General features: G+C 57.5%; 1 protein-coding gene across 2 annotated transcripts in view; it reads left to right on the top strand.

Annotated features, from left to right (window-relative positions):
- Window positions 1-25,989, top strand: part of SLC12A7 (solute carrier family 12 member 7) — a 54,375-nt gene that overhangs the window by 17,777 nt on the left and 10,609 nt on the right. Inside the window, exons 2-20 of one of the 2 annotated variants that reach the window (XM_036278916.1) lie at window positions 2,776-2,873; window positions 3,338-3,460; window positions 7,338-7,484; window positions 8,738-8,792; window positions 11,104-11,234; window positions 12,062-12,303; window positions 13,103-13,314; window positions 14,498-14,665; window positions 16,419-16,517; window positions 17,059-17,116; window positions 17,715-17,889; window positions 19,880-19,998; window positions 20,339-20,437; window positions 20,978-21,097; window positions 21,995-22,099; window positions 22,966-23,134; window positions 24,883-25,078; window positions 25,439-25,608; window positions 25,840-25,971. In XM_036278916.1, the coding sequence (XP_036134809.1) occupies window positions 2,776-2,873; window positions 3,338-3,460; window positions 7,338-7,484; window positions 8,738-8,792; window positions 11,104-11,234; window positions 12,062-12,303; window positions 13,103-13,314; window positions 14,498-14,665; window positions 16,419-16,517; window positions 17,059-17,116; window positions 17,715-17,889; window positions 19,880-19,998; window positions 20,339-20,437; window positions 20,978-21,097; window positions 21,995-22,099; window positions 22,966-23,134; window positions 24,883-25,078; window positions 25,439-25,608; window positions 25,840-25,971 (2,618 nt within the window). The remainder of the gene's footprint in view (window positions 1-2,775; window positions 2,874-3,337; window positions 3,461-7,337; window positions 7,485-8,737; window positions 8,793-11,103; window positions 11,235-12,061; window positions 12,304-13,102; window positions 13,315-14,497; window positions 14,666-16,418; window positions 16,518-17,058; window positions 17,117-17,714; window positions 17,890-19,879; window positions 19,999-20,338; window positions 20,438-20,977; window positions 21,098-21,994; window positions 22,100-22,965; window positions 23,135-24,882; window positions 25,079-25,438; window positions 25,609-25,839; window positions 25,972-25,989) is intronic. The other variant, XM_036278917.1, reaches the window with a different exon arrangement.

Consider the following 25,989-nt stretch of genomic DNA (forward strand, 5'->3'; position numbering starts at 1 on the left):
TTGGTGAAGTTACATTTCATAGAACTTTTGTTTTTGTTTTTTTTTATCCTCACCCGAGGACATTTTTGCATTCATCTTCAGACAGAGAGGGAGGAAGACAGAGAAACATCCACATGAGAGACACACATCAACTGATTGCCACCTACACAACCCCATCCAGGGCCGGGGACAAACTGCAACCGAGGTACTTGCCCTTAGCGGGAACCGATCCCGGGACTCTCTGGTCCACGGGCCGACGCTCCAACCACTGAGCCAAACTGGCCAGAACTACATTTCAGATATTTGTCCTCAGGAGTTTGGGTGAAGCATAGGGTCTGTGGGACCCAGAAGGTAATGGATTGAGACTTGGTTTCTGAACAGAAGGCTTTACTTGGAGTTTTTTTTACCTAAGCTCCCCTCCCAATAGGGAGCTTTAAAGAGTCACACAAAGAAGTTGTTGTCTGTGATCCCAGTCCCCCCAGTGAGCCCCACTTTGCCTCGAGCTGCCCCTTCCAGGCTGCAGTCCTATTGTGCGCGATGCTGTGCCACCTGTTTTTCATCTAGCACACCATGGGCATCACTCCTGGCAAACGCAGCCCATACCTTTTAAAATAAGCGCACAGTTTTATTACGTAGTGAACCATATTTAAAACCAAATGCCCTGCCCTGGCCAGTTTGGCTCAGCGGTTAGAGCGTCGGCCTGCGGTCCGGAGAGACCCGGGTTCGGTTCCCGCTAAGGGCATGTACCTCGGTTGCAGTTTGTCCCCGGCCCTGGTTGGTCGTGCGGGTGGCAGCCACTCGATGTGTCCCTTTCACATCAATGTTTCTCTCTCTCTCTCTCTCTCTGCCTCCTGCTCTATCTGAACAGAGAATGAAAAAGTGTCCTCGGGTGAGGATAAAAAAAAAAATAAAAAAAAAATACTAAAACCAAATGCCCTGCCCTGGCCGGTTTGACTCAGCGGTTGGAGCGTCGGCCTGCAGTCCAGAGAGACCCGGGTTCGGTTCCCGCTAAGGGCACGTACCTCGGTTGCAGTTTGTCCTCGGCCCTGGTTGGGTCGTATGGGTGACAGCCACTTGATGTGTCCCTTTCACGTCGATGTTTCTCTCTCTCTCTCTCTCCCTCCCATTTTATCTGAACAAAAAATGGAAAAAAGTCCTCGGGTGAGGATAATAAAAAAATAATAATAAAAATAAAACTGAAATCCCACTAATGGCCATTCGGTTGTTGAGCAGGTTTATTATAAAAAGAGCTATATGTCTGGTCTGAAAGTGTCCGGGTAGTCGTAGGGAGGGGCGCAGACGTGGCGTCTGCCAGAAGCCTGCTGTGGGTCCCCTCCCTTCCCGGCAGCTGCACCCCAGGACAGGCGTCTGCCTCCCGCCCGTCCTCTTGCCCGGGGTGCGCAGTGGGGTGAGGCCAGATGGGCCTTGTTTAGCTCTGGGCTCTTTCCTCTGAGCTTGACAGGTTTCATGTGTTGAGTTCTCCTTAAGCCGCCTGCTGTCCTTAGGGAAGCAGGTGAAGGGCGGTTGCCGTCCTGCCCTTGCTCGCTGGCCATGGGCCTGGGAGCTCTGCTTCCTCCAGGCTCTTGGCGGGGGGAAGGGGAGGTGTCCTGGCCTTCGTTGGGAGTGAGTGAGGGGGTCCAGGGCACTTTGCCTGCGGGCAGGGCACAGGCGATGTGGCCACGACTTGGACTTCCTTGATATCGTGATTAAGCCTGTTTGCCCCTCCCTACAGATGAGGTTTTCTGTATCCTGGCCCCTTGCTCTTTTTCTTCTTGTTGCCGAGTTGGGTTTTTGGCTTCACGGCAAGGAGGCCACCCCTGTGTGGGGGCATTTTCGTGTCAGCAGACTCTGGGTTTATCTTGCACCAGGATGCCTTCCCGCCAGCCTGTGCGCGCTCTGTCCTCTCAGCAGACTGGACTGAGGCTTCCTGGCCAGTGCCTGGGGCCTTAAGCCCCTGAGGTGCACCTCCTGCTGGGCACATGGACTGTCCCCTCATGGTCAGACTATTGTCTGGGTGATGAGGGGGGCATTCTGCAGGGGGTCCTGTAGCAGGGTCTGAGTCCCCAGGCATCCAGCTCATGTTTCACTGAGTGTCTGGGGGCAGTGTTCAATTTGGTGGTTGAAGTGCAGCCCGGGTCGGAGGTCCTGCCTGCTGTTGGGGGTGGTGCTGCAGGAGCCCCACCTATGCCCAGACCTGGCTTGGCTGCCCAGGATGGTGTGACTTCCCCATGTGGAGTCCAACGTGTGTGGGGAGGGACACAAGGATCCGATACACCAGCACTGCTCCCCCTCCTGAGTTTGGGTGGGCAGAGGTGGGACCTTCACTCCCCTCTTTGTGCGCCAAGGACGTTCTGTGGCTGCTGAGTGGGTCCATGGTGTGTCATGGTGTATTGGATGAGGGTCACCCGGGCTCTGGCCTGTCCCACGGCCATGGGGGACGATAACCCGATCCTGGCCTGGACGCATTCGGTGTGCAGCAGTCACTGTCCGTCCTAGCTTCTCGCTTCTTGGCCCCCAGAGCAGGGGGCTGGGACCTCGCAGGCCTTGCTGGTTTGGGGTCTCAAGCAGAGTGTGGTGTTGGCAGGTCACCTGCATGTCCATGTTCCCAGAGGAGAACTGGCCACACGTGGCTCTGGAACTCGGTGCCCTCAGTGCCCCTCTGTCTGCAGTGCACTGTGCTTGGCTCCGCTGTGGGTTCCCATCTGTCTTTGGAATCCACCCCAGCCTGCCATTCCCCTGGTTCCCTGTGCCTCCACCTCCTGTCAGCTTCTAAAACTGACCCGGACTGTTTCCCAGCAGGAGAGGGACACACAAGAGAGAGCAGCCCCATCATTAACAATGGCGACATGGAGAACGAGAGTTTCTTTGAAGGAAAGAACATGGCACTTTTTGAGGTAAGTTATTATACTCTCTCCTGTGAAGAGCAGGGGTCAGTGTAGTAGCTGTAATTTGGACAAGTGAAGAGGTCGTGGTCTCAAATGGACGGAGGGGCTGGGCCGCCTGACTGGGCCCTGTGGGGAGGGAGCTGGTGGCCACCCCTGTCTCGAAGATTTGGCATCATGTGCCCCCTTGGATGACACCTTTCCGTGAGAGGCTCCGAGGAGCTGAATCTGGACCGTCTTAGGAACCCTGGTCCCCCTCACTTCAGCATGTCTTGGAGCCTGAGCTCTAGCCCCTGACCCCTTACTTCAGACCTGCTGTGGTGGGCTGGCTGGCTGGCCCTTGGGCTCCAGACGGCCCTGGAAATAGGCTCTCTGGAACGTCCGCATGGCAGATCTGCTGGGGGTGGACCTGGTCGGTTTGCGCATGTTTCAGTTTGGAATCCAGGTGACTTATTGCAGATCTCGGTCCCACACAGGAAGAAATGGACAGTAACCCCATGGTGTCCTCACTTCTCAACAAGCTGGCCAACTACACCAACCTGAGCCAGGGCGTGGTGGAGCACGAGGAGGACGAGGACAGCCGGCGGCGTGAGATCAAGGTCCCTGCCCACCTGTGCCCCCAGACCTCCGGGGCCCCTCGTGGCCTCCTCTCCTTCCCTGTGTTCCAGTGCTAGGACAGTTAGCCCTCGCCATTTTCCTGGGAATTTCATTTCTTAGGGATGCATTTCTAGGAAAGTAAGCAGAGCTGCCGCCGTGTAGAATGAGGTTCTTTGGGGAAATTTGTAAGAGCCAAGCTTGGAGACCACACGGACGCCCCTGAGGGCGCTGGTGGGCTGTGTGAGGACAGAACCGCCACGTGAGGTTTTTACGCCTCCGGACGGTGTTCAGATGGGTACAGACGAAGCCGAAGTCGAGGGTCTTTCTGTGGGATAATGATGGGTTATTATTAGTTTCTTCTTACTTCCCTTTACTTTTTAAATTCTCTTGCAATAAGTGTGTATTACTTGCAAATCAAAGCTGCAGGGTAAAAATAGCCCGTCCGGTGCAGGCTGCAGCCTCAGGGGTCCTGACGGGCCATCTCGCTCCTGCCCTGAGACCCTGGCGGAGAAGGGTGTTCCTCAGGCCTGGGCGGTAGTTCTTCCCTTCTGTTCACCTTTCTGCAGAGGGTTCGCGACAAGGTGGAAATTGGCTCTTCCCTGTTTTAAAGGGTGGTCCCCGCCCCCATCGGCTCTGAAAACACCACATGAAAGGCGCTGTGTTCTGAAGGCTTGTGAATTGGGGTGGATGCCTGTCCAGCAGGACAGAGGCCATGTGAGGCCGGAGCCCCTGGCCTCCCCGAGGGGGGGTGGCACTTTCTGCAGTGTTCTGCCAGCTGGATGGGACCACTGCGTGACCCCACATCTCTGAGCTGGGACAAGTGGGAGGGGTCTTGGCGGCCGTCTTTCTGCCATCTCTTCCCCTCGCGTCTGTGTCCACCCTGCCCATTGGGCCAGTACTGGGGCCGAGGTGCCGGGAGCCCTGTGTCCACACGGCCTCACTCACTCTCCCTCCAAATGCCTCTCTTGGGCCTGTGTCTGACCTCGGCCCCCTTGGGCTCCAAGCCAAGGCCGTCTTCCTTTTCTCCTCCCTCTGACTGTAAATCCAGGATTAACACTCATTTCCTGACGAGGGCATTGGCTCCTCTGTTCCAGGAGGGCTGCGTGTTCAGGATGGAAGTCGTGGGGACAGGGGACATGAGATGTGGCCTCCAGTCCTTCCTAGCAGAGGGCAGTGGCCTCTGGAATGCGCCTTTCTTGGTCCCTCTGCAGTGATTTTCCTGGCTCCTCGGACTCTGGCCACCCTAGCTGTTCATGGAGCCACCGCCCCTGCCCCACCAGGCAGGGGACAGGGGCACTCACCCTAGGTGATGCCATGTGGAGGTCACAGATTCGGGTGAGTGCCCGGGGCACTCCCTCTGGTCTCACGGCTCATGCTCTGGCTCGCCTGCAGGAGCCCGCTGTTCACGCACACGGCGTACATCTGCCCTGTCTGCTGGAGCCCGTGTTCCCGGGAGCCGTCGGCCGCCCCAGGAAACATGCTTTCCCGCGGCGACCTGGGTCTGAAAGCTTCCCGAACCCACCCTCAGCCTCAGTTTGTGCCCCCTCGGGCGGCCTCCTGCCGCTGCGATTCCTTTCAGGCACGTGGCCCAGCCCAGCAGGTCACAGACGTCCTTGCAGCACACAGAAATGCAGCCCATGCCCTGCCTGGTGTAGCTCAGTCCGTGGAGCTAAAGAGTCACGGGTTCGATTGTGGCCAAGGGCATGTACCTTGGTTGTGGTTCATCCCTCGCCCTGGTCCGGGTTGTGTGGGAGGCAGCCAATCAGCATGTCTCTCTCACATCGACGTTTCTCTCTCTTTCTCCCCCTCCCACTCTATCCGAAGACATTTGGAAAAATATTCTCGGGTGAGGATTAAAAAAAAAAAAGAAATGCAGTCCAGACCCCGAGTTGAAGTTTTTGTTGAGATGTAACCTAAGTGTCAGCCTGGTGAATCCGAACAAGGCACATGGTGTGGGCCCACCACCGATGGGGACCTAGAACAGCACTGGGTTGCAGTGACAGCAGGGACAGCTACCAGTGACCCTCAGTAGGACCGTGTGTAGCCAGGTGGCAAGTTTCGGTTGGGATGAAGCTGGTAACCCAGTTAGGGATGCGTGTCGGTCCCCTGGGAAGAAGGGGGAGGCTGCCCCTTACTGTCTCTCTGGCCAGCCGGACGTAGGAGCTCACTCCCAGAGAGTTTGTTCCCGGCTCCGGGGCCTCAGAGCTGCTCGGGTGCATCCTTCAAAGCTGCCTTTTATAAGAGAACTGGAGGCTGCTGTGCCCTTCCAGGGTGACTCAGGACCATGTCAGCCGCTGGGCACAGGACTGGCTCCGGGTGGGAGGGGCCCACAGGAGGCCTGGAGCCCCAGCTGCTCTGACTAGAGGGTTGTTTCAGCCTCCTGTGGTGGTTTATTGATCTCTTCATATATTAACTAGGATTATAAAATAGAAGCTGGCAGTTTGTCCAGCGTTGCTGTTACTTTGTTTCCAGTCTCATTTTTATACAATTGACATACGCCCCTCCTATGCCTAAGACCCATAACCACTGCTGTTTACACAAAAAGCACAGTTATGCTCAGCTGCCCCAAATCCAGGACTCGGATCCAAGCCTGCAGCTTTCCGATCCTAGCTCTCCAGGCTGCTCCCTTAGGTCGTTCTCCCGGGGGCCCTGAAGCCAGTGGGAGCTCTGTGGCCTTGCCTGCGCGGCGGCAGGTGTTCCTAGCTGTCGACAGCTCCATTTTCACCTGCGGAGCCTGTCTCTTTAATGGGGATTCAGCCGTTCTCCTTTGGGCCTTTGCTCTCCAGCCACCTCCCTGGAGCCAGGTTATGTCCCCCTGGATCCCAGGGCTGTAGCTCCTCTCTGAGCTGCCGTATGAGGTCTTGTTTTCGGTCAGCCTTGTCATTCACAGGAAAGCTTCCCGTGTGTGTGTGTGTGTGTGTGTGTGTGTGTGTGTGTAATTCAATACCTTTTCCCCATGAAACAGCATCTTGTCTTTGCAGCCAGATGTCCTGAAATCCCAGGTGTGCCGCCTGACTGTGGTCACACTGGCTGTCACCCCAGATCACAGACGGAGTGGCTGGGGCTGGCAGGCAGGCTCCTGGCCATGTCGCCACCTTATCCTCTGGGCTGGTCTGCTCATCTCATAGTCTTTCCAGGATCACAGCAGGCATTTCTGTCAGGCACCTTCGCAGCCCTGCCCGGTCTAGCGCTTACCCCACGTGCAGCGGCACCCCTGCCGAGAGTCTGAATCTGCGGTTGTGGACTCGGGGGGAAGGATCTCACTGTGCGCCCAGGCGGCTGGTTCTCTGAGCTCTCCATGAGCCCTGATTCCTTCCTCCATGAGGGTTGAGACATCGCTGCTTTCTGCACCTTCTTTGGTTTTAGGGAACATGACTGCCCCATCCTCCATGGCCCTCACTTCTCACACTGTGGTCTCCCGAGGGGCTAGGAGCCAGAGTCCCAGTCCCGCGGCACAGAGCCGAAGCCTCATGCACCTGTCTTTTTCCACAGAGCCCTCCTTCCTGCTGTTCCCCTCGAAGAGGGAAGCCCAACCTGGCTGCTCCCCTCTCTGCTCCCTGGAGATGATGTGGTTTTGGTTTCTCCAGGAAGGCCACCCTGCTCCCGGGCAGCCAGGGTCCTGCTCTGGAATCTCCTGCAGCCTCAGTGCACTCTGGGGTGTGGTTCCCCCTCAACCATTTTTCCAGGTCCAGGCAGCTGAAGCTTTTCACCCTCGCCGGTTCCTTTCCTTGTCCTTCTGTTCCTGGGACCTCTTCCTGGGGTCTGAGGGTGTAGCCAGGGCTCCCAGAGGAGGGATTCCCAGGGACAGGGGCTGAGGTTGACCCCTGCTGGGTGCAGGCGTGGCCTCCCTGGAGCTGCGGTTGTCTTTCTCTCTCTCAGAGCCCTGGCATGGGCACCTTTATCGGAGTCTACCTGCCCTGTCTGCAGAACATCCTCGGCGTGATCCTCTTCCTCCGCCTGACGTGGATTGTGGGCGTGGCCGGCGTCCTGGAATCCTTCCTCATTGTGTTCATGTGCTGCACCTGTGTGAGTGACCGAGTCTGTTTCAGATGTGATGGTTTTTACTTTGGGGTAGTGGCATCTGGACTCCAGGGACCCCAACCATGTGGACACCTGTGGACCCTCCAGGGTCCGCTGCCCTTCAGTCTGAGGTTGACCGCGTGGACTCTGTCCCAGGGAGGTTTCCTCACTGGTGCTGGTGTGATCATGGGGAAATGGATGTGGCCTGGGGGCTATGACCATGCTGTCCGTCAGCCCCAGGGAGTCTCATTTAGTTAAATCTGCAGAAGCACCGAGGGTTTTCACCAGCACTGCCACCATTCACGGGAGTCTTGCACTTGGACCAGGTCCCCTTCCAGTTGGACCCATGTGGACATTTTCAGGGACCCAGTTTATAGGAAGGGACATGTGTCGATGACTTGTTAAGCCCCAGGCCCCAGCACACCAGACCTGCCACTTGGCCTCTGCACCTGTGTCCCTGTCTGTTAGCGACACATAGTTTCTTCTTTCCACCATTTGGTTATGTCCGGTTTACTCTCTGGATGCTCCTCCGTGCCTTCTCCCCATCTGTGGTTTTTCCCACTTCCTTTATTGTTTGGAGGGTGACTAAGCTGTTCTGTCACCATGTGTCACCTGGAGACAGCTGTCTGAAGATAAGCGGGTGTCCCCTGGGCCCCTCTCAGGCCACTTTCCCTGCTGCCCTGGACTTCCCAGAGCTGTGGTGTGGTCACCTAAATGGCCTCGCTGCATACTGCCTGGGTCACATGTTTCTTACACTTAAGAGCTGGGATATGTCTGGAGTAGTGCCCGATACACACAGAAGGGTAAGAAGCAGGATGACGGGGCGGGGCCTTGTCCAGAGAGCAGACGTGGCGCCAGGGCCTTTGGTTTCCAGGATGTTCCTTTTGGCCCTTGGGTTGTAAAATAGTTACTCCCCAACCCATAGGTGGCTGCTTCCTGAGCAGGTGGGCACGTTATACCCCTTGGGGGGTGGGCACCCAGGTGGAAGCTGGCCTTTCAGTGCTGGACAGGGTCCTGAGCCGGGTGTTTTCTGGGCATCCTGGAGGAACTCAGTTTGGGGAGTTAAATGGAAGAGAACATGGGTGTGGGGGCTGCAGTCCCGAGTGTCTGAAGCTTCTCCTGCTGGTTAGTCAGCCCTTTGTGGTAGGAGCTGGGGAGCAGGCAGCGGCCCGGGAGCTCTGCCCAGGCCGGCTGCTGTGTTCTCGGTGCCGGGAGCCCTCAGAAGCGCTCTCCTGAAAGGGTCGCCTGTCTCTCTGCAGACGATGCTGACCGCCATCTCGATGAGTGCGATCGCCACCAATGGCGTGGTCCCAGGTAAGGGGGTGCTGGGGGCTGGGTCATCTGAAATGGAGCCTGCCCTTTGGGGGTAGTAACTGAGCTGAACCCTGCTGTGGATTCAGAGCATGCTCCACTTTCATTCCGATGATGACCTTGACATCAGCCCTTTACCCAAGTGGCCACAGGTGAGGCAGGAAGTGGGGCCCTGTGCCAAGAGGCCCAGTGTGGACGTGTCCTTACCCACTTGCAGGTTGCTGCCTGCCATTCGTGTCTGAGCACAGAGATCTCCATGTCTAGAGGGGTCGGATGGGTGGGAGAGGGTCAGCTCAGTCTAGCCAGGCCCTTCCAGAAACTCTGTTGGCAGTGACCCCACCTTTGGGTGGTGATGCTCATGCAACTCTTGGCTCTCACCTGCATGCAGATTCTTTTTGAATAGGTTTTTTAAAATTGATTTTAGAGAGAGGAAGGAAAAGAGAGATAGAGACAGAAACATCAATGAGAGAGAGACATCAATCAGCCTTCTCCTGCACACCCCCTACTGGGGACCGAGCCTGCCCCTGGGCATGTTCCCTGACTGGGAGTTGAACCTGAGACCTCAGGGTGCATGGGGCGATGCTCAGCCAACTGAGCCATATCAGCTGGGCTGCACAGGGACTCTTGAGGGCTAGTGCCCCTTTTTTCCTGGGGTCTCTTCCTGTGTTTCCCGCAAGGGCACCTTGGGGCTTTGCTAAGACTAGGGTAGGGGCCATTTTATGGCTCATCCCCCAGCACCTTCCTGAGTGCTCAGAGGCTGCTGTTGGGATTCTCCTTGGAGCAGAAACTCACATCAACACCCCAAAATATCTTGATAAACTTATGCTTTGCTGGCATTTTATTTTTATTATTTTTATTTTTAAAAGTTTTTTTTTATTTTTTTTATTGATTTTAGAGAGAGAGGAAGGGAGATGGAGAGAGATAAGACATAAATGAGAGTGGACATCTACTGGCCGCCTCCTGCATGCCCCTCACTGGGCATCTGGCCCACAACCTGGGCATGTGCTCTGACTGGGGATTGAACCGGCAGCCTCTAGGTGCATGGGTCAATGCTCAACCACTGAGCCACACCCAGCGGGGCGAGGCTGCCATTTTATGGCCAGATGTATCCCTTTGATTCTGAAATTTAATTTCCCATAAACCATCATCATCTTTTTCTTGTTTTTTTTCCAAAAAATTTTTTTCCCTTTATTGATTTCTTTTTAGAGAGAGAAGAAGTGAGAGGGAGAGAGAGATAGAAACATCGATGAGAGAGAACATCGATTGGCCGCCTCCTGCATGCCCCACACTGGGGATTGAACCAGCAACCTCTTGGTGCATGGGTCGATGCTCAACCACTGAGCCACACCGGCCGAGCTATCATCCTCTTTTTAAACCAATATAACTAAAGCACTACAGGCTGCATTCCTTGCCTCTGGTGCTCTCTGACTGAGGAGTAGGAACACAGGAGGGGCTGCCTGGGTGATGGGGAGGAGGCGCTCTGGTCTGTTTCCTGAAGTCATGGCTATTTGTTTTCCCCCATTCTGCAGCGTAGCTCCCATCCCTGGTGCTGGGAGGGCAGTGCCCCGGGGCAGTGAGCTCAGCAGAGAAGGGAAGGCGGGGAGGCAGGTAGGCTGGGGCTGCATCCAGTTGTCTCTCATGAGCACAGGTGCAGGCAGAAATGCCTCTAATTGATTTCCTACCTGGATTCAAGGGACTGAAACGACACCACCTTGTTCCCCTGCAGCCTGTGCAGCCTGTGTGTGTATAAGTGAGGTCCAGCATGTTTTGCACCCTAAGGCCTTGACTAGCTGCCCCTCCCCCAGACCTTCCCAGGCCTCCCAAAGAGCAGCAGTGGTGTAGAGGCCATCCATTCTCCGGCCTCAGAGCACGAGGCCCCGAGACTCGGTGCCAGCGGGGTTGCGACACGCTCACTTAGAGAGTTGACTCCAGGGCAGACTGGCTTTTCGAAAGGAGGATACGCCCCGAGTTCTTTAGGCATTCCAGAGCCACCCCACGGTCTCCCGGTTGGTATTTGAGGGTGGACTTGGCTCTCGGACCTGTGGGGTGTGGCTGTCAACTGCACTCAGGCTGATATGAAATGATGCTTAAACAACTCTGGGCTCTCAGGCCTCTTGGGGCCAAAGTTAAGAGAATGGGAGTGTTGGTCTTCCATCAAAATGTGCAGATTTATGGGCTCTGCCCTGCTCATGGCTGATTTTCACCACAACCCTGTTTGGTCACAACTTCCAGAGCTGGCTGTCTGTTGGGTGAAGTCCATGTTCACCATGCATGGTGGGTCCTTAACCCCTGTTTCTGGTTGGTGTTTTTGCAGCTGGTGGCTCGTACTACATGATATCAAGGTCCCTGGGGCCGGAGTTCGGAGGGGCCGTGGGCCTCTGCTTCTATCTGGGCACAACTTTTGCTGGGGCCATGTATATTTTGGGCACCATTGAGATTTTTCTGGTAAGTGCTTTGTTTTGGGCTGACTCCCCCTTGCCCGGGTTCCTACCCCAGGGGCAGCGCTTCCTGTCAGGCCTTTCTTCTCAGCCATTGTTCCTCATCATCTGGCAGACATTCTGGATTCCCCAGAACTTCACGTCGGAGTACTTACGATCAGTCTTTTAATGTGTGTCAAGGTAGACATGCCGGCCTGGTTTGCCAGACCCTTGAGAGGTTGAGCTCTTCGGGGATCCCCACCCTCTACCCCGACTTTTCTCGTTGCTCCAGTGCCGAGGGCGTGGCTGTCAGAAACACCAGGGTTCCTGATGGTGGGCCATGGGGTGGTGTGCTCCCCAAGCCTTGTTTGTCAGGTCCCCGCACCTGGTCCCACTCTCTTAGCGCTGTCACCGGTCCCTCGGTTCATCCTCCCAGCAGGACGCACCGAGCACCCACTGGGCGTGTCCGCACTCGGCACCAGCCCTGCGTGGTTCTGGAAGGACTGTGTCAGGCTGGCGCTGGTCTCCAGCTGGAATCACATCCCTGTCGGCAGGAAAACATTGCTCTTCTTTTAAATTAGGGAGGGGGGATCCTTGTGTTCTAGCACTGCTTCACCACGAAGGTCCTACGCGCCATCTGAGTTGTGTCCCACCCCTCAGCACTTGATGCCTGTGTTTTATGTACCGAAGGGTCCCCTGTGGGTGCATCCTGGTGGGGGGCTGCTGTCGGGGAAGGTGGACGCCCAGAGATCGGCCCCTTCAGGAAGTTGTGTCTGGCCCTGCTCCTCTCCCCATGTGGTTTCTTCCAGGCAGGGATGGGTAGGCTGCCCTTCTTGACCTGCTTTGTCCCCACAGACCTACATCTCCCCGGGTGCATCCATCATCCACGCCAAGTCGCCGGATGGTGAGGCCGTGGCCATGCTGCACAACATGCGCGTGTATGGGACGTGCACACTGGTGCTCATGGCCATGGTGGTCTTCGTGGGGGTCAAGTATGTCAACAAGCTGGCCCTGGTGTTCCTGGCCTGTGTGGTGCTGTCCATCCTTGCCATCTACGCTGGTGTCATCAAGACCGCCTTCGACCCACCGGACATCCCGTGAGTCCCAGTCTTCCCAAAGGGGTCCCTTGTCCTTGGTCCTTCCGCTTGGGTCAGGTCTGTAAGGATAGTGGCTTATTTGTAATTCAGGTTTCATCTGTGACTGTTATGGTGGCTGGGGTGGTGGTGCCAGGTGTCTGGCAGTCTCACCTCCTCTCACTGTACCAGGGATGCAGTCAGGATGCTCTTGTAGCCCGCCACCTGCAAGGACAGGACAGGGGTTTTGGTGACGGCCAAGGGCATATAAGTTGGCTGGTGGCCCTGCGGACAGTCAGGCAGAACTGAGCTCTTCCCACTCCCGTAGCCCTCAAGTGGGTTCTTTGCTCATCCCCCTTTTCAGTGTGGACACTACATCACAAGGAAGTGGCTCTAGGTCACAGGGAGTAAGTGAGCAAGTGAGCCGGTGGTGTGGCTGGCGGTCAGGTGTCAGGTTGCCCATTGGCCGGGCTGGGGTGGGCGGGGAGGCAGCTGGCAGCCAGCCCCCTCCTGGCTCCCGCACTTTGCTGTCTCCATAGGAGGGAGCTGCCTGGGCAGGAACAGTCCCGTTCATTCCTGTGTCCCACACTCTAGAACAGGGTAGCAAAACAGACCATCCCTTAGCCCCACACTGCGTGAGAGCTGGACTCCCGCTGGGACACTGATTTCCAGCAGCGCGTGCAAAACGTTCCCGTCGTGCTACACGGAGCTGTCAGAAGCTGCTCCCGGGGAACCCCTGCGAAACCTCCACCTGGTCACTGAGGAAAGTGGTGGGAGTAATTTCACACATCCTGCGTGTCCCTTACCCCCACTCCTGCTCTAGGGTCTGTCTGCTGGGGAACCGCACGTTATCGAGACGCAGCTTTGACATCTGTGCCAAAGTCCACACCACCACCAACGGCACGACAACCACGGCGCTTTGGGGCCTCTTCTGCAACAACTCCATGCCCAGCGCTACCTGCGACGAGTACTTTGCCCAGAACAACCTCACGGAGATCCAGGGCATCCCTGGCGTGGCTAGCGGCGTCCTCCTGGGTGAGTGCCCATTGGATCTCAGCGGGGCCGAGTTGTCCAAAGCCCAGTCCCTGGGAACCCGTCCTGCTGCCCAGTCCATGGTTGTGCCGCTCTTTCCTTGATGCTGATTTGCCGGGGCCCCTGCCTGGCCTGCTTCTCCCCAGGGCCATAGATGCAGCCGTGTTGTGGAGGCCAGCGTTCAGGGACTCCAAGTTGATCCTTTTTCTAGGACTTCATAGCAGCTCTGTTAGTCAGGGAAGTAATTAACCGGTGGGGGCTGGCTCCCCCACGACACCAGGGCAGAGGCCCGACCGTTTATAGAAAAGGAAGTGGAATCATCCTGAGGCTGTGATCACTGGGTCCCAGGCTGTCCCCGCTGGTAGATCGATACCCCGCTGTGGCTGTGATGACAGTGGGTGTTGGGGGAATTCGGGGGCTGTACTGGGTGGAGGTGAGTGGGCAGAGATGGGTCAGGGCTGCACATGTCCACACATCCCTGGGATCCTGGTGCTCACAGGCCCCTGGCTAGAGGCCAAGCCCTACTTCTGGGTTCTGGCAGAGCAGGACCCTGTTGACAGGTCACACAGGGAGAGTAGAGGTGCAGTCAGTGTGCCCTGAGTGAGGGAGCAGGGAGAGGTGGGAGTGAGGCATAGAGATGACCTGCGGGGTTGGAGGATCCCTGCGGGGGAGGGGATCCATGTTGGGGGAAGCGCCCTGAGGGGATGGGCTCTGCAGCAGGGACCCTCTAGGGAGTTTGGAGGGGAAGAGGGGTCTGTGGAGAGGAGGCCTGCAGGCTGGGGTCTGCCCCGGGGTGCATTTGCACAGGTAGGAGGTGGACCCGGGGTGTCACCTCAGTTGTATGTGGGGGATAGGGCCATCACTACCCCTTAAGGGTCCTCCATCGGCGGAGCAACCTAGGTGAAGGGATTGCTGACTGACTCCTCGACCGGAGACCCTCCCTCAGACCCTCAGGGACACACTGGTTCACGTGAAGTCTTTTCTTCACATTTGACTTCAGGACCGAAATCTTGCATTCAGTGATTGGGTGAACAGTGTCCTCAGACGTCACTTTCCGACTTTGCTGTTCTTGTCCTTGTGTGAAGTTGGAAGTTGGAGCATGCCCAGTGCATCTGCTGGGCCTCCCTGATGGCAGGGGCCCCGATGGCAGGTTCTCGGTCCCATTACCCATCCTTTCCCCCCACAGATAACCTGTGGAGTGTGTACACGGACAAAGGGGTGTTTGTGGAGAAGACGGGCACACCCTCGGTGCCTGTGCCAGAGGAGAGCAGAACCAACAGGCTGCCCTACGTCCTCACCGACATCATGACCTATTTCACCATGCTGGTTGGCATCTACTTTCCCTCTGTGACTGGTGAGGCCTCGGGCATTCCAGGCGGGCCAGAGCTGTCTCCTCCCTCCCTCCGTGCGAACATAGCCAACCCTGTCCCCCTCCCCTCGCCCCATTTTTTTGTGTGTTTGGCTCAAGAAATGAGCAAAATTTGCTCCCCGCCTGTTCTGAGTGGGGAGCAGAGGAAGTTGTGTGGTTTAAGGTATGCTCTCTGGGAGGCCCGTGTTATTAGAAGTAACTCTGACTGCGGTGTGCACTATTCAGTGGGACCTAGGAGTGAACACGACAGCTGTTAGTGGCCAGGTACTGCAGCCATCCTTGTCCTTACAAGAGAGGTAGCTGACCATCTGGGGTGGCCCTTAGCGTATGAAAGTCTTCCCCCCACAGCTCATACACATGCATGCACACACACTACTCCTGGAGACCACTTCCCACTGGGACACCCCTCCGCCTGACCCCCACAGAGGGAGAGCCTGGCCTGGCGGAGTGAGCAGCCTGTAGCTGTCGTCGGTGTGTCTGTCCCCGTGGTCCTGTCCAGGTCACCTGGCCCCCACTGCAAGCCTGTCTGCACTCTAAGGCGGGCTTGCAAGGGGCCACTCACCTTCTCAGCTCTTGCTAAAGCCATGGGGTTCATAGGCGGGGATGCGGGAGGTGTCGGAAGTGCTTCTTTTTAGTCTCCCCCCATAAGTGGGGTCATGGACTCACTTTGGTGAGTGGTGGGATCTGGATCTGGCCCCTGGGGGTCTTTGTGCTGTGTCCCCCCATCTGTCAGTGTGGAACATGTTCTAGGGTGAGAGCACACCTGGTAGGTGGACCGCATGGAAACGTCCTCCGGATGCAGGTGTTCCAGAGCCCATGGCACCTGTCTGTGGGCTCTGTGCCAGCACACTCACCCACCCCGCCCGCACTGCCACCTTTCTGAGCACATTGGCACATCAGGTCACCTAGAATGTGCTCATGAGGCACTGAACGAGTCTGCCATCAGCGGTGTTTCTTTGAGCTCAGTTGGAATCATTTTGCTTCATGTACCAAATGGAATGAGTCTTGGGCGTGGGCATGAACACCAGCATGCGGGGATAGGATTGGACCCAGTGGGAGTTCATGTAGGGGGGGCCCGAGGTACCTTAGGGTCATGTTCTCATAATGCTCGATTCAGACCGGGTTTCTTGGGGAATTTAGCGTCGTTATGCTGGGACTTTCTGACCTCCAGCCACGTGGCTTAACTCAACTCTTAGAGGAAAGTGAGCTTGGAGGCAGGTGTACCCGGAGGCTGACTCTGGGTTGAGCCTTGCTCTGGTCTTGACTGTGACTTAGTTCATGGTGGGGTCACCTGTCCCCGTGGAGAGTGGGAGACATTCTCCCGTGTGCCCTGCAGCAGCCCTCCCACAGCTGCGCAGCGAGTTGGGGCTGTGCTCTTCATATATGTGTATGTTTTTATTGATTTTTTTTTCTTAGAAACATCGAAGTGAGAGAGAAGACATCAATTGGCTGCCTCCTGCACGCCCCCTACTGGGGATCAAGCCCATGACCCGGGCATGTGCCCTGACCAGGACCTCTCAGTCCATGGGACGACGCTCATTCCACTGAGCCACACCAGCTGGGCTGGGCTGTGTTCTTTGAGCCCAAGTCGGGGAATTGGCCCCATGGAGATGTGGTCTTCGTTCCAACATGGTGTGGCTGATGTTCATCCCAGCTCAGCCTCGGATGGACCTTGGCCAGTGGGGATGGAGTTTTCCAGGTTTGCTTGGTAACAGGTCAGCTCCGCCTGTTTCCGCAGGCATCATGGCAGGCTCGAACCGATCCGGAGACCTCAGGGACGCCCAGAAGTCAATCCCCACAGGGACCATCCTAGCCATTGTGACTACATCTTTCATTTGTATCCTTAAAGGGGTCAAGGCGTGAAGGTACCGGGGCTGTCCAGCAGCAGCTTTGGGTGCGCTTCTCGGGTTTAGGCGAGTTCTGATCACATCTGTCCCTGAGAGAGGGACCTCAGAGAAGTACTGGCCTGATGCAGGAAGATGAAACATGGCACCTGAGTCGGTTATGGAATGTGATGTTGTGTGTACAGTAGTCATGTTACCACATGCCACATATCACATGTATTAGTAACACATAACCACGTGTACCACGTGAGTCACACACGTGTGCTGTAGTCCTCCACAGTGCTGTGTCTCTCTGAAGTCCGTCTCCTCTAAGCCAGTGTCGCCTGCGGTGGTCACACTGCAAGCCCGGCTTGTCCTCCCTGACCCGAGGCCCCGTTCTGAGGAGCCAGGGCTCAGCCGTGAGGAGGTGTCTGAGCCACCGGGACATGGCAGTGCGCCCAGCCTGGGTGGGCGGGCGCAGCGTGGCTGCAGGCCTCTGCCGCCGGGCCCTGCTGCCAGCACACGGCGTCACTGCTTCCTTGACACCAGCCGCAGACCTCTCCTGCATCGTGCTCTTTGGGGCCTGCATTGAAGGCGTGATCTTACGAGATAAGTATGTTGGTTTTAATGTGCAACTTCTAAATGCCTGGAGTCAGAGTCGGTTCTTTTGAATGACTTTAGCTTTGAAATTGAGCTCACTCAGGATTTCACACTGTGTGGGTAGAGCAATAAGCCCCCACGATCCCTTTGTTAAGGTTCCGTTTGGCCTGATGCATCCATCCTTCTCCTGCTCTAGCCTGGAGCTGGGAGACCATAGAGTCACCTCGGACCCGACAGGGCTGGGGGTGCAGGGGATCCTGGGAGAGGCCATGAGGAATCCCGCTGGCCCACTGCTCAGTGGGGGAGCAGCCAGTGCCCAGGCTGTCGCCCGCCCGCTCTGCTTGCTGGTGGGTGTGTGTCCAGCAGCCCCTCGGGGCAGGAGGGCCCCCTGACAGTGAGGCTGTGGTCTCTGTCACTTTTGCAGGAGAGACTGTCCTCATGGGCCCTGGGCTGGCCTGTGGCTTTCCTGCCCCTGAGAGAACTCTCCGGGGGCAGGACCCCGTGTTTACTCGGGGTAGTAGTGCCCTTGTGCCCACTCAGAAGCTGGGAAACTGTTTAATCTTCAGCTCATGTTTTGAAAGTCCACCCTGCCCTCCCCTCCCCTCCTGCAGGTTCGGGGAGGCCCTGCAAGGGAACCTGGTCATTGGCATGCTGGCCTGGCCGTCCCCCTGGGTCATCGTCATCGGCTCCTTCTTCTCCACCTGTGGCGCCGGCCTGCAGAGCCTGACGGGGGCTCCGCGCCTGCTGCAGGCCATCGCCCGAGATGGCATCATCCCCTTCCTCCAGGTGAGTGGTGGCTGCCCACAGGTTGGGTCTGCATCGAGGCTCCCTTCTGAGAGCAGGACCCTTGGGAAGGGACATGGCTGGAGGGTGCCCAGGCTCTGTCTTGGAGCACAGAGACAGATGGTGGGAGGGACCCACGTCCTCACCTCCAGCCTGGCAGGCCCCCACCCCAGATGGTCACCAGGCTGAGGGTGTGGGGTCCCTCGGGCAGAGGCAGTCCCTCGCCACCGGGGCCGGCAGAGCAGTTCACAGGAGGGAACCTCTACTTCCTGTGGGGTTGGCATCTGTCCTGTGGGGCCCTGGGCCTCAGGACTGTCCTACTGTGACGACGAGGGTCATGGGGTCTGGAGCCCCTGCTTCCTCCAGTTGGGGCTAAAGCTTTCTGGAATGAGAATGAGGCCATTGACAGGTTAGTGTGGTGCCACCGTGACAGAGGCCAGGACAGGGCAGCGTGAGCAACACGAGCTGACTCTCTCAGTGCTGGAAGTCTGAGGTCAGGGGTCGCAGGGCTGGTTCCTCCTGAGGCCTCTCCTTGGGGTGTAGACAGCCCTCTTCTCCCCTTGTCCTCACGTGGCCATCTCTCTCTGTGTCCGTTCTAGTCTCTTATAATGAGCCCAGGGTCCGCCCCAGTGACCTCATTGGTCATCTCTTCAGAGTTCTCCACTCCAAACATAGTCATGCCCTGAGGTTCTGGGGTCAGGACCCCACCATGTGAATTTTGGGGGCATCGACATATTGATTGAGCATCTGGAGTGACCACAGCTAGCGTGTTGCTGTGACGCCAGTGTCCACCGTTCTCACCATAGTTTCCTGAAACCAGTCCCAGCAGACTCGGGTTTTGTCACTTTTCACTTCTTTTTTTTTTAATCTTTACCGGAGAACGTTTTTCTAAAATTTTTTTTCTTTATTGATTTTTAGAGAGAGAAGAAGGAAGAGGGAGAGCGAGAGAAACACTGATGAGAGAGAACATCGGTTGACTGCCTCCTGTGTGCCCCCCACTGGGGATTGCGCCCACAACCTGGGCATGTGCCCTGACCGGGAATCGAACTGGTGACCTCTTGGTGCATGGGTTGACACTCAACCACTGAGCCACACCGGCTGGGCAGGACATTTCACCATTCAGCCTCAGATAGAGTGGAGGGAGGGAAAGAGGCAAACAGGGAGAGAGTGAGAGATACACTGATGTGAGAGAGACACATCGATGGGCTGCCTCCCGCATGACCCGACCGGGGCTGGGGAGGAACTGCAGCCGAGGTACGTGCCCTTGACCGAAATTGAACCCATGACTCATTGGTCCGTGGGCCGACGCTCTAACCACTGAGCACACAGCCAGGGCACCTTTTGCGACTGTTCGTTCAGGAGAGGTGAGGTCATGGAGGCGCACTGACAGCACAGGACCGTGCTGGACCATGGGAGGTGGCATGCGGGCTCCTAGGCTTGTGGGGCCCCAGCTAGACTCCCCGAGGCTTGGCCCGTGGAGCCATTGCACTGGGTCTGCATTTCGTGTTCCATTCTGTGTGTCTGCAGCATGTGCTGAGTTTTCCTTCCCAGACCCCCCTGCGCGGAGCGGGTAGGAAGAGCTTTTCAGGCCTGGTGTCCCTGAGCATGGGGCAGACCTTCTGGAAGGTTCTTCCGCCCCCACACAGCTATGGGTGAAGGTCCAGGTACCTTGGAGTGAGGTTCTTGCAGATTTCTCTTCACTTGAGGCTGCACTTAGAACCCCAGGAGACCCCTTTCCAACACATGAGTGTTTCCCTGCACCTTGGCTGCACTCTGCCAGGGCCTGGGTCTGATGGTACTGGCTGCCATCTCCTCACAAGTTTTGGGTGTTGGGTTTTCTTCCTGGGCCCCTGGGTAGGTGCAGGACACATGCAAATCCACTTCTGTATACATTGCATCCCTGAGGCCTTGTGGGTTGGACCAGCCAGCTGCGGGCATTGTTCCTACGGCCGCCTGCCCGTGGTCCCCAGCCCACGTGCCCCTCTCCCTGCAGGTGTTCGGCCACGGGAAGGCCAATGGGGAGCCCACGTGGGCCCTGCTGCTCACGGCCCTCATCTGTGAGACCGGCATCCTCATCGCTTCCCTGGACAGCGTGGCCCCCATCCTCTCCATGTGAGTACGGGCACAGCCAGGGCACACGGGCCAGGCACGGGGACAGGGTCTCCACTGGACCACTGCGGAGACACGAGGCCCTGCTCTCAGGCTGGCCTTCTGCTCGGGGCAACAGACAGGAATGGGCCCAGGGGCCCAGGTAGTTATGGTGTGAAACAGTGATGTGGGTGAGAGGGGGCAGGAGACCCCAGGCGGGTGGTGATGTGGACAGGGACAGGGAGACCCCACAGGAAGAAGAGTGATGTGGATGAGAGGGCTCACCGGAGGTGGTGGCAGAGCAGATGTTGGGCCCATGGTGGGACCTGGCCCGACCCCTCAAATACTGTTTCTTGGTCCCCAGGTTCTTCCTCATGTGCTACATGTTTGTGAACCTGGCCTGCGCTGTACAGACCCTACTGCGCACCCCCAACTGGCGCCCGCGCTTCAGATACTACCACTGGTGAGGTCACCTGTCGGCTGCCACCGGGAGGGGTGCATGGCGTATCCGCAAGGCCAGCTTCTGTGGGGCCTGAAGGCGGAAGAGCCCAGCCAGGCTGGTGAGGGTGGCGTGCCTGTGTCACCTGGGACACCCACTGTGCGGCAGCCCTTGTTTTCAGTATGGGATCCAGGGCTGCTTGGTCTCATGTTCCCTGGCATCGGGTGCTGCGTCTCATGCCCAGCAGGGGGCCGAGCGCCTTGGGGAACAGAGTTCGGCCCAGTTGAAGAGCCAGGGCTTCAGCAGGTGTCAGCAGGGCCGCTCCAGCCCTTTGGAGCTGACTCAGGACGGAGGCGCCAGTTGCCAGGCATCTCTGCCGTTTTTTAGATGCAACTAAAACAAAGATTTTCACTAAGGGACCAGTAATGTTTTGGAGGTAGCTACTCAAATGTTAGTTTGGGGCATGAGGATAGGTGGCATGTGAGGTGTGGGGGTTGGGGTGCCAGCCAGGGCACAGACTCTGGTCCCCACCTGCAGCCACTAGATAACCACACACTCCCCCAGGACGCTGTCCTTCCTGGGCATGAGCCTGTGCCTGGCATTGATGTTCATCTGCTCCTGGTACTATGCCCTGTTCGCCATGCTCATCGCCGGCTGTATCTACAAGTACATCGAGTACCGCGGGTGAGCTCTGTGGGCCACCGGCCACCGCAGTCACGGCGTGCTCCCGGAGTGGGGCCTCCCTGGGGTTCTGTAGTCGAGTCCTATTCGGGGCCCCCTTGGACCAGGAATGTGGGGTCCCTCTCCCGAGGACAGGTGCACAGCGACCTCAGCAGGATTTCTGCTGCAGCCGTGGTCGTCACAGGTGGAGAGCGGCCACACCTGCTGTTCTCGGTTAATTTCATGCCTGTATGACACTGCACTCACCTGTCTGTGTATAAAAGCCATAATTTTTTAGGGTGCTTTTTGGAAACGAAAATCTACCCAATGGCAGCACTGATGTGTGATTTCAAAATTTCCAGAAACCACAGTGTCCAGACACCAAAGCCGTGGGCAGCGGTAGTGCCTTAGGTTACCTGCATCTCAGAGCCTGGTTCCTCCCTGGGGCATTTCCCCAGCCCCCGTCCCTGTGGGGAGGGGGGGAGGGGGGCCGCTGGGGTAGGGCTTTTCAGGGCGGTGGCACTACTCTGGCCAGGTGGTGGGGTGGGTGGGCTGCCTGAAGTTCCATCCTGGCTGTCATAGTGGTTTGGAAGGATGGTCTGCTCATGTGGGTGAAGCCATCGTTTGGTACCAGATCTGCCCAGGTCACTGCCTGCCCATCAGAGTCCCCCCACCACATCTTCTTCATTTCCCCCAGTTGGTCGCAACTCAGGTCTCATAGGGTGCCAGGGTCACCCCCCGCCCCTTCCAGCCAGGGTGCACCTTCCCATGTCCTGCCCCTCGCCCCTGTGGCCTCAAAGCCCATCCTCCATCACAGAAGCACAGAGAGAGCCTAAGTGAGCTTACTGGGGTGGCCTCCCTGCAGGCACCTTCCCGAGTGTTGTGTGGGGTGGGGTCTCACTGCTTCCCCTTTCTCCACAGGGCCGAGAAGGAGTGGGGGGATGGCATCAGGGGGCTGTCGCTTAATGCTGCCCGCTACGCCCTGCTGCGTGTGGAACACGGCACCCCCCACACCAAGAACTGGAGGTGAGCGCCTGCAGCCCCCCGAAACCCCGCCCCTGCCCTTTGGTCCCATGGAGCATTTGTTTCTAAAGTCAGACTTAGAAACCGGTCCCCCTCTTGTTAGGAGATGATGTCTCAGAAGCTTCTAGCGCCTTCCTTCAGCCATGGTGGGTGGGCTGGGGTGTGATCAGCTTGCGTGTGATCAGACATCTGGAGGGCAGTGTGCCGGGCTGTGTGGTGGGCGAGGAATGGGTGAGCGGTCCCAGGGGGCTGCTCCTGTGGGTGGAGACTTCCGCACGTGACAGCGGGCTGTGCCCTCTTCTCACTTCTGGAGGGGAGGAGGGCTGCCCCGTGGAACAGGGATTTAACCTGTACTGAAAGCCCTTGGTCTCCCCGTCCTGCACTTAACCTGGAGGTGGTAACAGGCTGGGACGGGAGGTGCCCACCGGGGTTTTCAGCAGGGAGCCTCAGCCTCCGGGGCCCAGGAGGCCTCTGACTATTCACCTGTCCCACCTGTTCACCTATCCTATCTGTTCACTTGTCCCACCTGTTCACCTGTCCCACCTGTTCACCTGTCCCATCTGCTCACCTGTCCCACCTGTTCACCTGTCCCACCTGTTCACCTGTCCTATCTGTTCACCTGTCCCATCTGTTCACTTGTTCCATCTGTTCACCTATCTTATCTGTTCACCTGTCCCACCTGTTCACCTATCCTATCTGTTCACCTGTCCCACCTCTTCACCTATCTTATCTGTTCACCTGTCCCATCTGTTTACCTATTTGACCTGTCCCACCTGTTCACCTGTTTCACTTGTCCTACCTTTCTCACCTGTCCACCTGTGGGAGAGCATGGTGACAAGTTGCCATGGTAACTTTGAACCCCTCCGCAGGCCCCAGGTGCTGGTGCTGTTGAACCTGGACTCTGAGCAGTGTGTGAAGCACCCCCGCCTGCTGTCCTTCACCACGCAGCTCAAGGCTGGCAAGGGCCTGACCATCGTGGGCTCTGTGCTGGAGGGGACCTACCTGGACAAGCACACGGAGGCCCAGCAGGCCGAGGAGGTGGGTGGGCGTGGGCTGGGCTGGAGGACGGACGTGGGCCAGGGTGGCCTGTGAAGGAGCAGAGGGGTGGCCAGGCCTGGTCTGCTGGGCTGCACAGGAAGGTCCATCTCCAGGGCCCCAGGCACAGTGTGTGTGCCTTGCTGTCGTTCGTCTCCAAAAGGACAGTGGTCTTTGAAACATGCGGGATTGAAATGTGCGTAAGAAATGCCCCCCAACATGCGATGCTCCGAGACCTTAAAGAGACAGCCGGTGCAGGCTATACTCAGGAAGGCTGCTGACCGGTGCTGAGGGCCGTTCAGCTCAAACCGTGGAGAAGTCCTCCTGATGGACAGGTTTCTCTAGAGCCCTTGTGACGGTCTCGCTCCAGTTTCATGTCTTTCCATGTTTGGGGTTGTCCCTGTCCTTCTGGGTTTGCCTGCTCAGAGACTCGGAGGTCTCGGCAAGAGCAGAGGGGAGTGGCTCCAGCCCTTTGTAGGAGTGTCCTGCAGTGGCTGTAACTCATGACCACACGTGAGAGGCTGGCAGCAGCACAGGTGCATCTCCCTCTCTTTGGGCCAGAAGTCCATTGTCAAGGTGTTGCAAGATTGTGTCCCCTCCCGACTGTGAGAAGGACCTTTCCTGCCTCCGTCAGCTGCTGGAGGCTCTAGGTGTCCCTGGCTTGTGGCTGAATTCCCCACATTTCTGCCCATGTTTACATGACACAGCCATGTCTGTCTTTCTCGTCTGTCTCTTATAAGGACACTTGGCACTGGATTCAAGGCCACCTGGGTGATCCAGGATGGTCTCATCTCAGGATTCTTAGTCACACCTGCAAAGAGCCTTTCTCCAAATAAGGCCACATTCCCAGGTTGTCAGGACTAGGTGTAGACTTTTAGGGGGGAGGGGTACCATCAACCCACTATAGTCTGTCCTCTGACCTCCAAATGCTCATCTGTCTTATGTGCAGAATATATTCATCTTACCTCAACCTCTGCCCCAGTCTCAACTCATTATCAGTTCTCATCCAGAATCCCGTCTAGATATGAGCAGCTCAAAGGTCCCACATCTCATCTTCTACATCACTTGAATTGGGTATTGGTGAGACTCTGGACATAGTTTATCCTGGGGCTCAGTTCCTGTCCACAGACCTGTGTTCCAGAGTGCAGTTGGGCAGGCCTGGGGGAGATTCCCCTTCTAGGGGGCAGATACGCAAGGAGTTGGAAATCCAGCAGGTGGTCCCTCAGGTGTCAGGCCCCGGGTGCTTCTCTGTGGCTTATGGCTCTGTCTAAAGGGAGCCCCGAGCCTGGCTTCTGTGGGGTGCTCAGACTGTGCGTAGCGGGGCGCGGTGCATGCATCTGGTATCTTATGCCCGAACCTGTGAAGTACCACAGCTGTCTTAGCAGGGTGTTCAGACTTGACATGTTCTAGTGGAGTTTTAACAAACCAGGTGTTTAACACAGGGCTCAAAGTGTCCCAGTGAAACAGTAGGCGGTTTTATGACAGCGTAGACCATGTTGAAAGAACCACCCCAAATTGCATGCACAGCACTGACCGTCACCCCCCCACACACACGTGGCCACAACACACACACAGGCAGTGCCCAGAGCACCTGCCGGATCCTGGAGTTAGTACCACAGACACCACCAGGCTGAGCCTACACCTTCCCTGAGGCGGTGATGTTGGTGGAGGGTCTGCCCAGCACTGCCCAGGCCCCTGGTGCGTTGGTGAGCTGACGGACACGGTGGCCCTGGCTCCTGTCCTCTCCGCAGAACATCCGGTCCCTGATGAGTGCCGAGAAGACCAAAGGCTTCTGCCAGCTGGTTGTGTCCTCCAACCTTCGGGACGGGATGTCCCACCTGATCCAGTCGGCCGGCCTGGGGGGCATGAAGCACAACACGGTGCTCATGGCCTGGCCCGAATCCTGGAAGGAGGAGGACAACCCTTTCTCCTGGAAAAACTTTGTCGGTGGGTAACGCCTCCCACAGGCCGGGGTGCCAGGATCACCAGCCTGAGAGCTGCTCCCTGGAGGCCTGTCGCCCGAGCTGTGCCCTTGCACCTGAATACATTTGAAAAGCCAGCGGCCATTTGAAAGCCTTGCGCTGCCTCTCCCTTTCTCCTGACCACCCCCCTAGTTTGGCTGCCCGCACCCCTGTGCTGCCTGTGGAGTGGCTGGTAGAGCGAGGGCTGCCTTTGGGGCCCGCTCTGGCGGGGGGCTTTGTGGGGACCCTGTGGCTGCCCGTCTCCTGCACTGGCGGGTGCCCAGCGAGTCCGTGGGGTATGCCGTGCTGCCGAGGCCCTGCTGACCCACGTGCTGCCTCTCCACAGACACTGTCCGGGACACCACAGCAGCACAGCAGGCTCTGCTGGTGGCCAAAAATGTGGACCTGTTCCCGCAAAACCAGGAACGCTTCAGCACCGGGAACATCGACGTGTGGTGGGTCGTGCACGACGGGGGCCTGCTCATGCTGCTGCCCTTCCTGCTGCGGCAGCACAAGGTGGGAGCGGGTCACGGGTGGGTCATGGGCGCGGGTCAGGGGTCACAGGTAGGGGGGTCATGGTTCACAGATGGGAAATCATGGGCCATTCATTGGTGGTGTGGGGGTCACATCATGGAAGGGTGCTGGGGGTCACATGAGTTGGGGACTCTGGGTGGTCTGTCTCCCGAGGTGGGCAGTGGGGCCAGTGGTGTCAGAAGCGGCCTGAGTGCAGATGTGTCCCCACCCCAGGTGTGGAGGAAGTGCCGGATGCGCATCTTCACGGTGGCTCAGGTAGACGACAACAGCATCCAGATGAAGAAGGACCTGCAGACGTTCCTGTACCACCTCAGGATCAGCGCAGAGGTGGAGGTGGTGGAGATGGTGAGGGCGTGTGGGCTT

This window comes from Molossus molossus, unplaced genomic scaffold (genome assembly GCF_014108415.1).
Source record: "Molossus molossus isolate mMolMol1 unplaced genomic scaffold, mMolMol1.p scaffold_m16_p_3, whole genome shotgun sequence".
Lineage (NCBI taxonomy): Eukaryota > Metazoa > Chordata > Mammalia > Chiroptera > Molossidae > Molossus > Molossus molossus.